A 13,205-nucleotide genomic window follows, 5' to 3' on the forward strand; every position below is an offset into this window, starting at 1 on the left:
ATGGGCAGAGAAAGACACTTTGGGTTTCCCTGTAGTGAAATCGCTAGTTCTGTGTGCAACAGTAGCATCGTTTTCCTGCTGTATATGACCTTATACCCATACGTTGAGTATCATGTGCAGCTTTGGTCCTCCCCATCTCAGGGGATATAGGGAAGGTCAATGAGGACTGGAGGGTGGCATTGAAAATCATGGAACAGCTGTCTTTCGAGGAGAGACTGAAGGGCTGAAGCTCTTCAGTCTGGAGGTGAGAAGGTTGACGGGGAGGAGTATGGTTGAGGTTTACAAAGTTATGAAGGCAGTGGCCAAGGTGAATGTGTACCTTCACTCACCAAATGCCACACCACTAGAAACTGGGACACTCAAGGAAGTTTGTAGATTTAAAATGGATGCAATGCTTCCTTATCTGGGTTTTGGAGAACTGCGGAACATTTTGTCACGCGGAGCAATGAGGGCAGACAGCAGCAGAAGGTTCAAAAGGCTTTGGACAAGTTCCTGGAGAACAGGTCCATAAATCGATGCTAATAGGGCTAGGCCTGGATGTGCCCTCTAACATCCCTCTCACTTCCTCGGGCTCCACAACTATCATTAGAATAATGCACTTCAGAGAACAACCAAGATCTAGCATTTTCCCTAAATAACCTTGGCAGCTGTCATTGTCACACACACGATTCTGGGCTGGATGGACTATTTGTCTGATCTAACAGGATGTTTCTTATGTCTGTTGCATGCAAGATGGTTTTATAATCCAGAGAGAAAATAGGAAGGTATTTCCTTTAAAATTTGGGGGATGAAACAGGACTTATACATACATATAATTATATATTTTATTATTTGAAGAGTAGTATCGTTGTATGAGATTGCCCAAAATGCCAAAAAAGGATGTAAACCAGTAGTTTGTAAAATGACAAATTCAGAATAAAGCATGATTTATCATTCTTTCTTTTTTTAAATTCTTATAGCACTGATTTGTAGAAGTGGAATGGCTTCTGTAAACTAAATGTTCTACCAGTATGCTAGTCTCAGTTTCTTTCAATTGTCTGTATATGCTTTTAAGCTTTAAAACAAATAATCTGTCTTGTTTTATGGAGGATTTATTGCATCTCGACACGTCATTTCCTTGGGAAAGCCAAGGGTCTTGGCTTGCATTAAGCTTAAAGTAAATAGCTTCTTGGAGTTTTTTTTGAACAATTTATAGCTGCAATATAGGTAAAAATAGGATAAACTAGTTGAACTGCTTTTAGTTGTATTATTTAAACCTTGATGGTTTGCCTAGTGGAAAGCGCATGAACATAGTGCTCATGAAAGCAACAGCCATATTACTTTTAAGCATGCATCAGAATAAGTGCTGTGGGATATGAACCACTCTTTGACAACAAACAAGCAAGAATCATGAAAGGATTACATGTGTACTATTTTCACTGTTCACGGTGGCGACTAGATACGTACAACTAGAGGGATACTTAAATTTCCCGCCTTTTTTATCTAGTCTCTTTTAGTAGGGGCCACCATTTATGTAACAAGTGGGTTGTAGTTGCATTATGAAGACAAATGGAACTACAGCCAAGACCAAAACATAACTGGAGAAAGAGGCATGGTTTGCAATTCTGGGATTCTGCTTTATAGAATAGAGCCTCTGTTACAAAAATAATTTGAAGTGAATGTTCAAGGAAACTAAGCAAGATTGAAGAGCCTGTTATTGCAGAAAAATGCATCAATGTAATGAAACTGTTCTTGGTCAATATTCTAACGAGTGTACATATACATCTGTGATGGTTTTGGCTGGGATAGAGTTAATTTTCTTCCTAGTAGCTGGTATGGGGCTCTGTTTTGGATTTGGTATGAGAATAATGTTGATAACACAGGGATGTTTTAGTTATTGCTGAGCAGTGCTTACACAGAGTCAAGGCCTTTTCTGCCTCTCACCCCACCCCACCAGCGAGCAGGCTGGGGGGGCACAAGAGGTTGGGAGGGGACATGGCTGGGACAGCTGACCCCAGCGGACCAAAGGGACATTCCATACCATATGGCGTCATGCTCAGCATATAAAGCTGGGGAAGAAGAAGGAAGAGGGGACGTTCAGAGTGATGGCATTCGTCTTCCCAAGGAACCGTTACGTGTGATGGAGCCCTGCATTCCTTGGAGATGGCTGAACACCTGCCTGCCCATGGGAAGGAGTGAATGAATTCCTTGCTTTGCTTTGCTTGCATGCCTGACTTTTGCTTTCCCTATTAAACTGTCTTTATCTCAACCCAGGAGTTCTCTCACTTTTGCTCTTCCAATTTTCTCCCCCATCCCACCACGGGGGAGTGAGCGAGCGGCTGTGTGCGGCTTAGTCGCCGGCTGGGGTTAAACCACAACAACATCTGTGTTTATACAATTCATAAAATTGATATGTCTTGATTCTCTTCACTGCGGAGAAAGTCAGAAGAGCACCAGAATCATGGCATTTATGGACTAGCTTGTGACAGTGTATCAACACTGATATGAAATGAAAAACCATTAATATAGTGAATAAAATAAAATTCTGGGTTTTTTTAATGTTGGAGTTTTCTTTTTAAATTTTATTTTTAATGGGTTTTTCTCTCTCAGAATCTGCTGATAGTAAGGTCCAAGTAATATAATAATTCTAAGGCTATGCAAAGAGTCTCTAATACTTAGAGAACTGCTATCATGAAAATACAATCCAAGAAACACTAGCTAAAGACAAATCATTAACGAAGTACCTGCTGTCTGATTTTTCTCTCCTTGATGCCTAAACAGACTGCTGTGCATAAATAAATATTTAAAATATTTGTATCTAGGTCAGTGTATCTTTTTCACTAAAACCACCACATTGCATAATTAACAGCCTCTGTGAAACAAATAAAGCTTCAACTTTTTTTCTCTGCATTAAATCAGAGGAAAAACTGGTAGTAGACTTAGCATTGTGACAGAGTGATTTGCTCTGTAAATATGAGGGCTTAGCAGACTTTCTTCAAATGTCATCATCCAAATATCTAGGCAAAAAGGTGATTTGTATGCATTATTTAATTTTATTTATTTACAAACCACATGTCAAGATTTGGCCAAGAAGTGAAACAGATCTTTTAACTCTTGGAATTTAGGTTAGCAGACCACCAATTTTAATTTCAGATCAGTGATCTAAAATAAAATGGAAAAATGTTTAATTTGGGCAATTGATGCAGAACAATGATATGACAGTGTGTTGTGGAAAAGACCATCCATATAAATTAGTGAAAATCCTGGCTGGGAAGCCCTATTCTCTCCTCAGCCCATGCAGATAAACAGAGTGCTGGGGTCTGTTCAAATCCAAATAGGCAAACAAAAACCTCATTCTTTATTATACAAAGACATTTGTGCTACTTTTCCAAGTGTCCTGTTCACAAAGTATCAGTTCCAGTCAGTAGATGAAAATATGCAATAAAATATGGAGGACTACATTTTAATTTGGGCTAGGACAAATTTTGAACCATTAATTTATTTTTCGATTTTCTTCAGTAAAGCTAATATTAAACAGAGGATATATGTTGTATTTGAAGAATCCTTTGAAGCTCGTCTTTTTAGAGATTAAATTATTCCTTCCCATTTGGGACATACCATTTTAACTAAGGTTGTCTGGTGAGTTTAATCAAGCTGTTGATAAAAGGCATTTAACTTGTTACAGTTTCTCTAAAAGGTTAATAGCAGTCAAATATGAAAGATGATTGTTAGGGAAACGGTCAGTGAATAACGTTGCATTGTACATCTGCACATCGCAGTGTAAAATAAACTGTTTCTTGCTAGAGATTTTCTCAGTAATACATGGTGTGTATTTAATTCTTCAAATGCCTTCTCACTTACTGAGTTGGCGAAGTACAGTGAAAGTTTGACCTATGAACATATACTTTATGTTAAGTTTTGAGTGGGCTTAATATGCTTTTTTCACTATTCCCTTTACATGTATTCTGATTGGCTCGAATACTATATGTGTGTACTTTCCTATTTATTTTTAAGTCTCGTTGAAGGTTTTCCTGGGGTTTTTGGTATTGGTAGTCCCTGAATAAAGGGAAATCTATTTGTGAGAGAACTTTTCAGCTGGTACTGAAACTCTCGAATCTGCCCTTCTAATGTTTTCAAAGCTTGAATGTAAGGAAATGCCATATCAAAGTCTCAGCTTTGATTATCTTGGAAACTGCCAAAGTGACTGGAAAGCCATCCAATGGCAGATTGAAAAAAAAGTCCAAGATTTCAAAATTGTGTAGTTTTCACTTTTGTTTTTGTGAACTTTGAAATTGTTTTATTTCATTGAATTAATTAAAGTAATCTTGACTTTGTTTTGGGTTGTTTGAAATATTTTTATTATAACCATTTTTTACAAATCAATATATAATCAGTATAATTAATTAGTGCAAACAATTAGTATAAATGATAACTTCTGCCACCTTAATCAGTCATACATATACAAGTCAACATTGAAATTACATAAGCAGGTCCAAAACTTTATAAAAATACTTCAGAGACCGAAACCTCTCACCATCTGAGATTTTGCATGAATATTTTGAGTTTCTGGGGTTGTATAGAGCTTGTAAGAAAATCTTGAGTGAGGTTTTATATCTAATGGACTCCTTGAAGGTACTCAGGCACAGCTTTTGAAAACATTTATTTTATTCTATTTGTTATTTTTTTATCCAACTGAAGCCACTGTAGAATATTTGACTGTTGACTGGCTTTGCTCTTTATCTGCGTTATTACTTGTTGCTAACAACATTGGCTACAGAGAAAGTGATATGTTAATTGCTTGCTCTGTTCATCTGTACCCTCTCCATCCTAATTTTGGCGTTTAAATTATTGTAAAACTGTTACTCCCCCCCCTCCCCCCAAAAAAAAGAGAAAAAAAATTATAGTCATCAATAGGAATTTCTATGAAAACAGTTAATTCAAACTGATGTTTGAGCTTTTTGCTGGCACTGTGTTGCAGGAAAACTGAGTGATCAGCTTGGCCGCTTGTCTGAAAGGCAATCTTGTTGTGCTCTATTAGAGCAAAATCGATAAGAAGAGGCTGTGAGGCCTGATGGTGCATTGTGAAAAGTTGTTAGAACACCTCATATGGGCTTTGGAGCTGTAAGCTTTTACAAGTCTACTTGCTGCAGACAGATGGAAAGTAGAAATGCTTTCAGTGGTTGCTGAGTTTGTCTTTTGACTTAGAATTATCTGAAAATGTGTATACTGGTATTCCACAAGAGAAACAGTTTCAAAAATAGGTGTTTTTTTCTCCCCTTTATTTTAACCATTAACAGATTTTCTCTCTCATGTTCTTCCTCTTATGTTTCACTTAGCACGTGCAGCATACAAGCAAAGTTTATTTGCCCATCTCTGAGTTTATTTGCCCAATCTAGCAATTTTTTGTTGTTCGGGTGTGGTGACTGGGAAAAGGAGTGAGTTGGGAAGAGGGGAGAGGAGGATTTAGGAACTGAGTTTTTAAAGTTTTTCCTTTGCAGAGTTCTGTGGGAAGTCCACAGGATTTCATAATCACACAGGCAGGGTCAGCCATCAGCATAGCCATTTGTGTCATACATGACAGGGATTTTGCAGGGTGCAGAGAGCGTGAGAGTCTTTAAATACCATTTTATTAATCTGTTTTATGAATCTGAATTAATCCACTATACAATCTATACATAAGGAAGAGAAAAGATTTTAAAATTGAAGTTGAACAGCATAGCCGTCTCTGAAATAGAGGAGTGACTATATTTTCTTTCTTTGTACACCTGTGTCTTTCTTGCTGTGAAAGAGGAGGCAGAAGGTTTATGAAAAGGTCCAGTAGAAGCCATTTAGAAAGATTCACATGTCCTGCCCTTTAATCAAATCTGTTTTTTTCCTCCTATAGGAAGTGTAAGCAATTTCCTTCTGTCACGACTTTGTTCTTCAGAAGTTAAGTCCAGTTGAATTAATGACCAAAAGCATCTGCTGGCATAGACTGGAGGTGGGCGCTCTGTTTTTGGCCTGATTTGGAAGCTGTTGATCCTCCTAATTTTACACATGTAGCTGCTAATCTTGGTTCACAAGCTTGGGAAACTGGGAATCTCCGGAGGCTGTTTGTGTTCAGCGCATGGCAGCTCCTTAACACTTCCGGGAGTTGCAGACACCTTTAATCTCTTCCCAGTCTGTTCCTTTAGAGCAACTCCACCTGTGTAAAGATACGAACGGGAACAAATCCTGTGGGTCTTAGAGACAGCAGGTCTGTCTGAAGCAAAACTCCTTTTTTTAGAGTCAGAGAGAAGAGTAGCAAGGACAACGGTCTGAAAAACATCGGTATTTGTATCTGCAACACCTACTGCCTGCTTGCTGCTTGCTCGATTGACAACCAAAATTGAGCACTAGGGCTTCTCTGGTGTTCGCTTTGTCTTCCAGCCTTGCTGCTGGATGCCATTAGATACTTCCAGAAATCAATTTTTTTTCAGCATTATGTAATCACACTTTTAATCCAAGCTCTTTACTCCATTTGGTGTATGTTGACAGTTTTTGCCTTGGCTGTCAGACAGTAGTCAGGGGTGGACCCTGCAGGTTACCTCATGTGGGCATCCACAAATAACCTGACAGCTCAGCAGGGCCCAGACTTGGTTATGTGTGGCAAAACGTGGCTATAAAGAAAAAATGACCGTTATGTCACACAGAGTGAAAAGACTTTGGATTTTGTGTTGCAGAAAAGAGCAAGTCCTAAGATATGTGAACTGTCAATTTAGTCATTAAATGTAGAGAAATTTATATTGCCATGGGCAGGTAAATTGTCGTGGTTTAACCCCAGTCGACAGCTAAGCACCACGCAGCCGCTCACTCACTCCCCCCCACCGGTGGGAAGGGGGAAAGAATCAGAAAAGTGAGAAAACTCGTGGCTGGAGATAAAGATAGTTTAATAGGGAAAGCAAAAGCCATGCACACAAGCAAAGCAAACCAAGGAATTCATTCACTACTTCCCATGGGCAGGCAGGTGTTCAGCCATCTCCAGGAAAGCAGGGCTCCATCACGCGTAGTGGTTACTTGGAAAGACAAACACCATCACTCCGAACGTCCCCCCCTTCCTTCTTCTTTTCCCAGCTTTATATGCTGAGCACGACGCCATATGGTATGGAATATCCCTTTGGTCAGTTGGGGTCAGCTGTCCCAGCCGTGTCCCCTCCCAGCTTCTTGTGCCCCCCCCAGCCTGCTCGCTGGTGGGGTGGGGTGAGAGGCAGAAAAGGCCTTGACCCTGTGTAAGCACTGCTCAGCAATAACTAAAACATCCCTATATTATCAACACTGTTTCCAGCACATATCCAAAACATAGCCTCATACTAGCTACTGTGAAGAAAATTAACTCTGTCCTAGCCAAACCCAGCACATAAATGTAATTTCACATTGATGTTACTGTGAATTACAAAGCTGCAGGGAAGCTAACTGATCATTAATAAAATAGTCACTTGGAGGAACTATCAGTTAGTTTGAGCACTTGTGAATGTAAAGAACAATAAGTTGCAGCAGGTCAGTACTCATCCATACTGAAACTGGTCTTGTTTCTTGGGCAAAGGATATCTGACTTACTCCGTATGTAGAGGAATGCTAATGAGTGCCATGGGCTTTAGCGCAGTACCTCTTGGTAGCATTAGTACATTTTTTACTTTAAGTTGCTCTTGCACATTAACCAGATTTTTTACCAGTGTACCATTTTTCTTTCACACCAAAATACACAAATATTTTACAGCCTTTTAAATAATATTTTTTTTAAAGTTGTTATTTACATAGGAATCAAAAAGTATGCAGTCTTTTCCAACTTTTTAAAATATGTAACCATTAATTCATTCAGATATATTTGTGTTCTGTGCTGTTAGGCACACAAATTAACACTTTGTCAAGCAAGGTATCATGCTGTTGATCCAAATAGTGATTTTTAACTCCGATAAGCTTACAGTCTTTCTTAAATGAGCAAATAGTCTGAGGAGCATAGACTCCATGCATATTCAAGACAGAGAGCAGCACAACCTGAAGATGAGTCTGAACGCTGAATCTGATTTAGCCTCTGGTAGTGGCTGTTTGCAGCCTGACTGCTGCAAACTTCATTTTTCAAAGGTTCGTAACTTCACGAGAGCTGAGCTGATTTTCACAGATGCAGCCCTGCTAAATTTGAGATCCTTACTTCAAAGCAAGATGGTGCTAGAGCTCTTTGACAAGATGGTCACCATTTTTCTTATTATGGATAAAGCAGTGTATTGTCTTCCCTGGCCTCTTCAGAAGCAATGGAATGTTTTGGTTGAAATCGTTAAAGCAGAAATTTCGAGTAGAAAACTTCAGCCTGTCTTTTAGAAGTCGACACTTATATAAGCAACTGAAAACATCCTCTAATAAGAACTGTTGGGCAACTTGCATATTGTGGACGTTCCCACTCCATCTCTACTAATAAAGACATTTGTAATAAAAATGATTGCCCTTTTCAGAGTGAGAAAAAATAAAGGCAACTTCAAGCGTTAATGAATAAAAACATTTTTGAATGAATAGCTTTATGTCTAACGGTGGCAGGTTTATTTTAGAAAGCTGTTTTTATATAACACCATTGGGAAAAAAAAGATGATGAGCTACCACTTTTTCTTTGAATAAAAAGTAGTTTCTTATTCACCCAAGCGTAGTCATTCATAACTACTGATTTTTCTGAAGAAGCTTTTAAAATCCATATAATTATCTTTGCAAAAAGAAAGGGCGCAAGTGACACAGCTGTCTTATTCATACTCTTCCTCAGTTGGGAATTTTCCTAATGAATTAACTTGCCCTCAAAAGGGGATTCAGTGTCTTTGCCTAGGTTTTACAAGTTTGGGGGCCAGATATATGGCATTTAGGGGAAACATTGGTTTGTTTGGTCAGGACTTCTGGTGTATTCTATATTGAAAAGAGGTCTGTCGTGTCTGTAGAGTCTTCTGTAGTGAGGTCCCCTGCTGCTAAAATACTGTCTAATTGGTTATGTGAGGTTTAAGCAACATGAGGAACATCTCTAGTGTTGGTGCAGTCAGTAAATAGCTATGGTGTATAATTACTACCATTGCAGAAAGCTGAAATGTTTTTATTAAATAGAATTTATATGTATGCTCTTTTAAAATAATCTCTAAGGTTATACTTTTTTTAAAAAACATGCCTTCATATTTAAAGGTGGGAAGCATTATGTGATGCAATGTAAATGCCAATTATTCTTTTTAAAAAAAAAAAAAAAAACCCCTTTGCTTGAATTTTTGATTTTGATTACCAATTATTGATTTTTTTAACCAAATTTCTGTTGCAATACTGAGAAGAATCTGAGTTGTTCTTCTGCAATGTTACATTTATATTCATTTCTGTGCATAATGTCATGTGCTTTTCCGGTTTTTATTTAACAGTTTGAAAATTACTGCAATGGTTGTCATAATTGTTGTATTCCACAGATGTCTTGGGTACGGGTGTGATCCATGAATAAGGAATTAAGGAAAAGGGTACACTTAATGTTAACCCTTGTCACTGCTTCCCACCCATACGGTGGATTGTATCAAGTGTCTTTCCTACGTAAAAAAGTGGACACAACTCTCAAATTCCAAATGCCACCTGCAGTTTCAGAATCTACTCAGTCTTACTGTTGTTGTCACTTCAGATTCAGTAGATATATAAAGTGTGATTGATTACACATTCATAATCGCTGACTGCTTTGCTTGCAAAGTTGTTTTTATTCTAAATTCAACAAAACGCATGAAAAACAAGTAGAATGACCTTGCATGGAACTTGATATCAAAGTTACTGGTTTTCTTATTGTCACTTCATTTTGCATACTGCAAAAATGCTAATATCAACAACTTTACTTTTTATTAGGACAGCTGTGAATGACCTACCAGTCATTCTTACCTTGGCTCTTTTCTATAAGTAAAGCAGCGTTCTTCAGTGTTTCACCTCTTCAGCTTCTTTCCATACCTTACAAAACATCATTACATACATACATTAACAAAACCATTAAAATGTATAAGTATTTCAGGAAGAAAACGGAAGTTTAAAAATAAGTAAGTAGGGAAATCAGCACATTTTTAAGTACTCAAGTACAAAAAGGTAATGGGAAGCAATGCATAGTTAAGGAAAAAATGTTAAGATTTACAAAACCAGGTTATACCTTCATTAACTTAAATGATCATTTCATGTGTTTTTAAAATGGAAAAATAACTAAATATCAGTCTTTAAACAAAAGCTTTTGCCTCTTCAAATGAGTAATAATAGAGGCAGTCATTTAAGTTATGCCTTGACAGAGGAAAAAGTTTTAGATTTGTTCTGCTCTCCCACACCCTCCTTTTTGCAGAAATCAAAATTCAGTCATCAAAATTACCTTCAAGCAGATATTTTTCCAAGCAATTGCCTGTCATGGGATATATTATTAAAATAATGTTGACCTTCTCTTAGCCCAAAAGGAAAAAAAAATTGTTTTTCATATTAGACCGACTTTCATACTGATTAAACAAAAATAATTGCAAAAATTATGTGGTTATAATACAAAAGAAAATAGAAGTTAGAAATATTCTTGGTGACAAGTTCAATAAGCAGTCTCTTGCTCTGTTAAGAAATGGAAGAATACAAATTTGAGAATTTATTTGAAATACTGTAATTGTATTCTGAAAACCTAAAATATTTGCTTTCACTGAGAATGCTCCTGCCATTTATGCTCACAGCCAAACTAGGAGCAGATTTACAGACACACTTAGTGGGAGGACCCTTCCAGTCTGGAACATGATCCATCTTCTACTCTCTAGTTTAAATTTGAGCCTCTTCTAGGGATGCCATCAGGTTTTGTTCTCTTGCTTTCTGGTAGTCCGGATCAGTTCCTACAAGGATCTTGCGAGACGCCAGATTGCACAGGTGACAGATTGCATGTTCTGTCATCGCTTCCATACTAGCAGTGGAAAACTTTTCATCCTGTTGCTAAATGTGGTCAGATTTGCGTTATACGTAATGCTGTAATTGACCTGTAAGCGCTGGATAGTGTATTTTTAATTATTCCTTTTTTTAAAATGGATTTTGAAAGAAAAAATGCCTAATTTTTAAGAGTGGCTTGGTTCAATAAGATCTACTGGATTTAGCTGAGGAGCGTTGCAAAAGAGATGGTGTTATGTATTTGGCCTGATGCACTGAATAGTGGTCTTACTTAAAAAGCTTAGTTTAATGTAATCAGTCATTTACCAAACTGATTGTGCATTCTTTAGCTGAAGATGTCATTTAATTAGAGAACCAATTTTTGCCAGTTTACATCCCTAATCGATTTAAGTTTTATTCAGTGAAGAGCAATTCACATATCCTTAAACCTTAGCGACATACTAAATGCACTACGGTCGTATCAGCATGTGTCATCGTGGCTGTGGTTAGCCCTAGGGACAGAGCGAGCCCTCCACTGGGACTCTGTCCTTGTTTGGCATTTATTCGGGTAAGAAGGCAAGTTGTACCTGATCTTTTCCAGATGCATCATGCTTCTTCCTCTTAACCAGCCGTGCAGGTCAGTGCATTGAGGTGAAGCCTCACTTTGCCTACATTCCCCACCACCACCCTTAACAAGTAAACAGGTGAAAAATGAGTTGGGGAGACTTTTCTGTTGGGACCCAGCTGTTCTGTTGAGGTGAAGAGATGTGTCCTTCCCCTTTACCTCCCTGATTGAAGTCAGACGTTTAGTCATGACTATTCCCTAGGTATGAAAATATTGGAGACTCAAAAATTGGATATGCCTTGATGTGAGCAGTTGGCCAATATTTGAGGAAAAGAGCTATGTGACTGAAATAATACCATACTTAAAAGGCATAGCCACACAGTTTTCTTTCCCTATACCTATATATTCCTATACAGGAACTCATGGCACCAAAGAGCAGATTTCCTTGTAAACATTTTCTAAGCCAGTCTGTCAGTCCAGTTTTCTGCTTCATGGAGAAATGTTTTCAGCTATTTTCATACGGAAATAATGCTTCTTCTGTTTAGCCTGAGTATTAAAAACTCAAGGGAATGCTGTCTACCCTTCAGAGACCCCGACTGCCATGGGTAACTGATGGCCATTACATTTCTTTCCTCTTGGTAAGACTGACAGTCATGTATTTGCTTAGTGTTTCACTGATTTTAAGATGAAAAGGATGCAATTCATTTCTGTTTTGTTTTTAACTACATTGCTTGCTATAAAGTTAAAATATAGTGTGTGTTTCTTACAGTTAACTTTATTTTTGTTCTCTGTCCAAGTTGGATAATGGAGATGAGCAAGCAGCCCAGATCAGACGTGAACTAGATGGACGACTACAATTGGCAGAACAAATGGCAAGGGTAAGTGGTTGCTTTCATGTACCAGAAACATATCTTCATATGAGATTGAGTGGGATGATACATAGCGTGTGTTTCCAGTTTCTGATTTGAAAATTAAGCAGAAGACCATCTGAAAACAGTCTGGCAGATGCATTTCTTTCTGCTCTGGAGTATCTGTGTCAACAGGGGTAGGGAGAAAGCAAAACTTGTTTTTGGAAAGTCATATGCTGTGTGATCCTACCTTTCCTTCATTGGCAAGTCCAGTGGTGAAACAAAGGGTATATTATTTGCACATTTGGGATTATGTATTTTGGAACTACAATAAGTCATCTTTCACATACAGAAGTGCATTATGCTGTGCTTAGGGTATTACCATTATGTTTATGTCTTACTACAGGTTATATGTGATATACTTTTTAAGTTTATATAATATAGTTTACATTTATAGATTAAGTCTAAGTTCATAATGGTTATATTAGTATTGCAAGTAACAAACTATGAGTGAGTCTTATAGGTCAAATTAGTGGTGATTGGGTAAATTATAAATTCTTTTTGTAAATTTTAGAATGCCAAGCCTATTCTTCTCTCCTATAGCTTGTATTTTATTTCAGTGGACAGGATTATGCCCCTCTGCATTAAATATCACAGGTGGGATTGGTGTTGTCCCTGGCCATATCTTATTAAATTTTGGAGAAAGACTCCTTTTTCACAGAAAGGCAATCTCAAGTCTCTTCAATGTTCTGTGAAGCCTGGGCTTATAATCAAAGTTGTCCAATAATCCTATGTTTGCTCTGTTGCCTTCTTGCCTTTCTCTCCAAAAGTTACAAAATATTGGAAATATGTATATTATACTGTGTGTGTGCAGAAAAAAAGTATATTCTATTAATATGATATTAATTGTAAAGCAGTTAAGATTTGCTTGTTTC

At 37.7% G+C, this 13,205-nt stretch overlaps 1 protein-coding gene across 8 annotated transcripts in view; it reads left to right on the forward strand.

Annotated features, from left to right (window-relative positions):
- CADPS2 (calcium dependent secretion activator 2) overlaps positions 1-13,205 on the forward strand; it is a 318,768-nt gene that overhangs the window by 120,496 nt on the left and 185,067 nt on the right. For all 8 annotated transcript variants that reach the window (XM_072870283.1, XM_072870362.1, XM_072870837.1 and 5 more), the window contains one exon: positions 12,220-12,300. In XM_072870283.1, the coding sequence (XP_072726384.1) occupies positions 12,220-12,300 (81 nt within the window). The remainder of the gene's footprint in view (positions 1-12,219; positions 12,301-13,205) is intronic.

The sequence above is a fragment of the Ciconia boyciana genome, chromosome 1, assembly GCF_034638445.1.
Source record: "Ciconia boyciana chromosome 1, ASM3463844v1, whole genome shotgun sequence".
NCBI classification, from domain to species: domain Eukaryota; kingdom Metazoa; phylum Chordata; class Aves; order Ciconiiformes; family Ciconiidae; genus Ciconia; species Ciconia boyciana.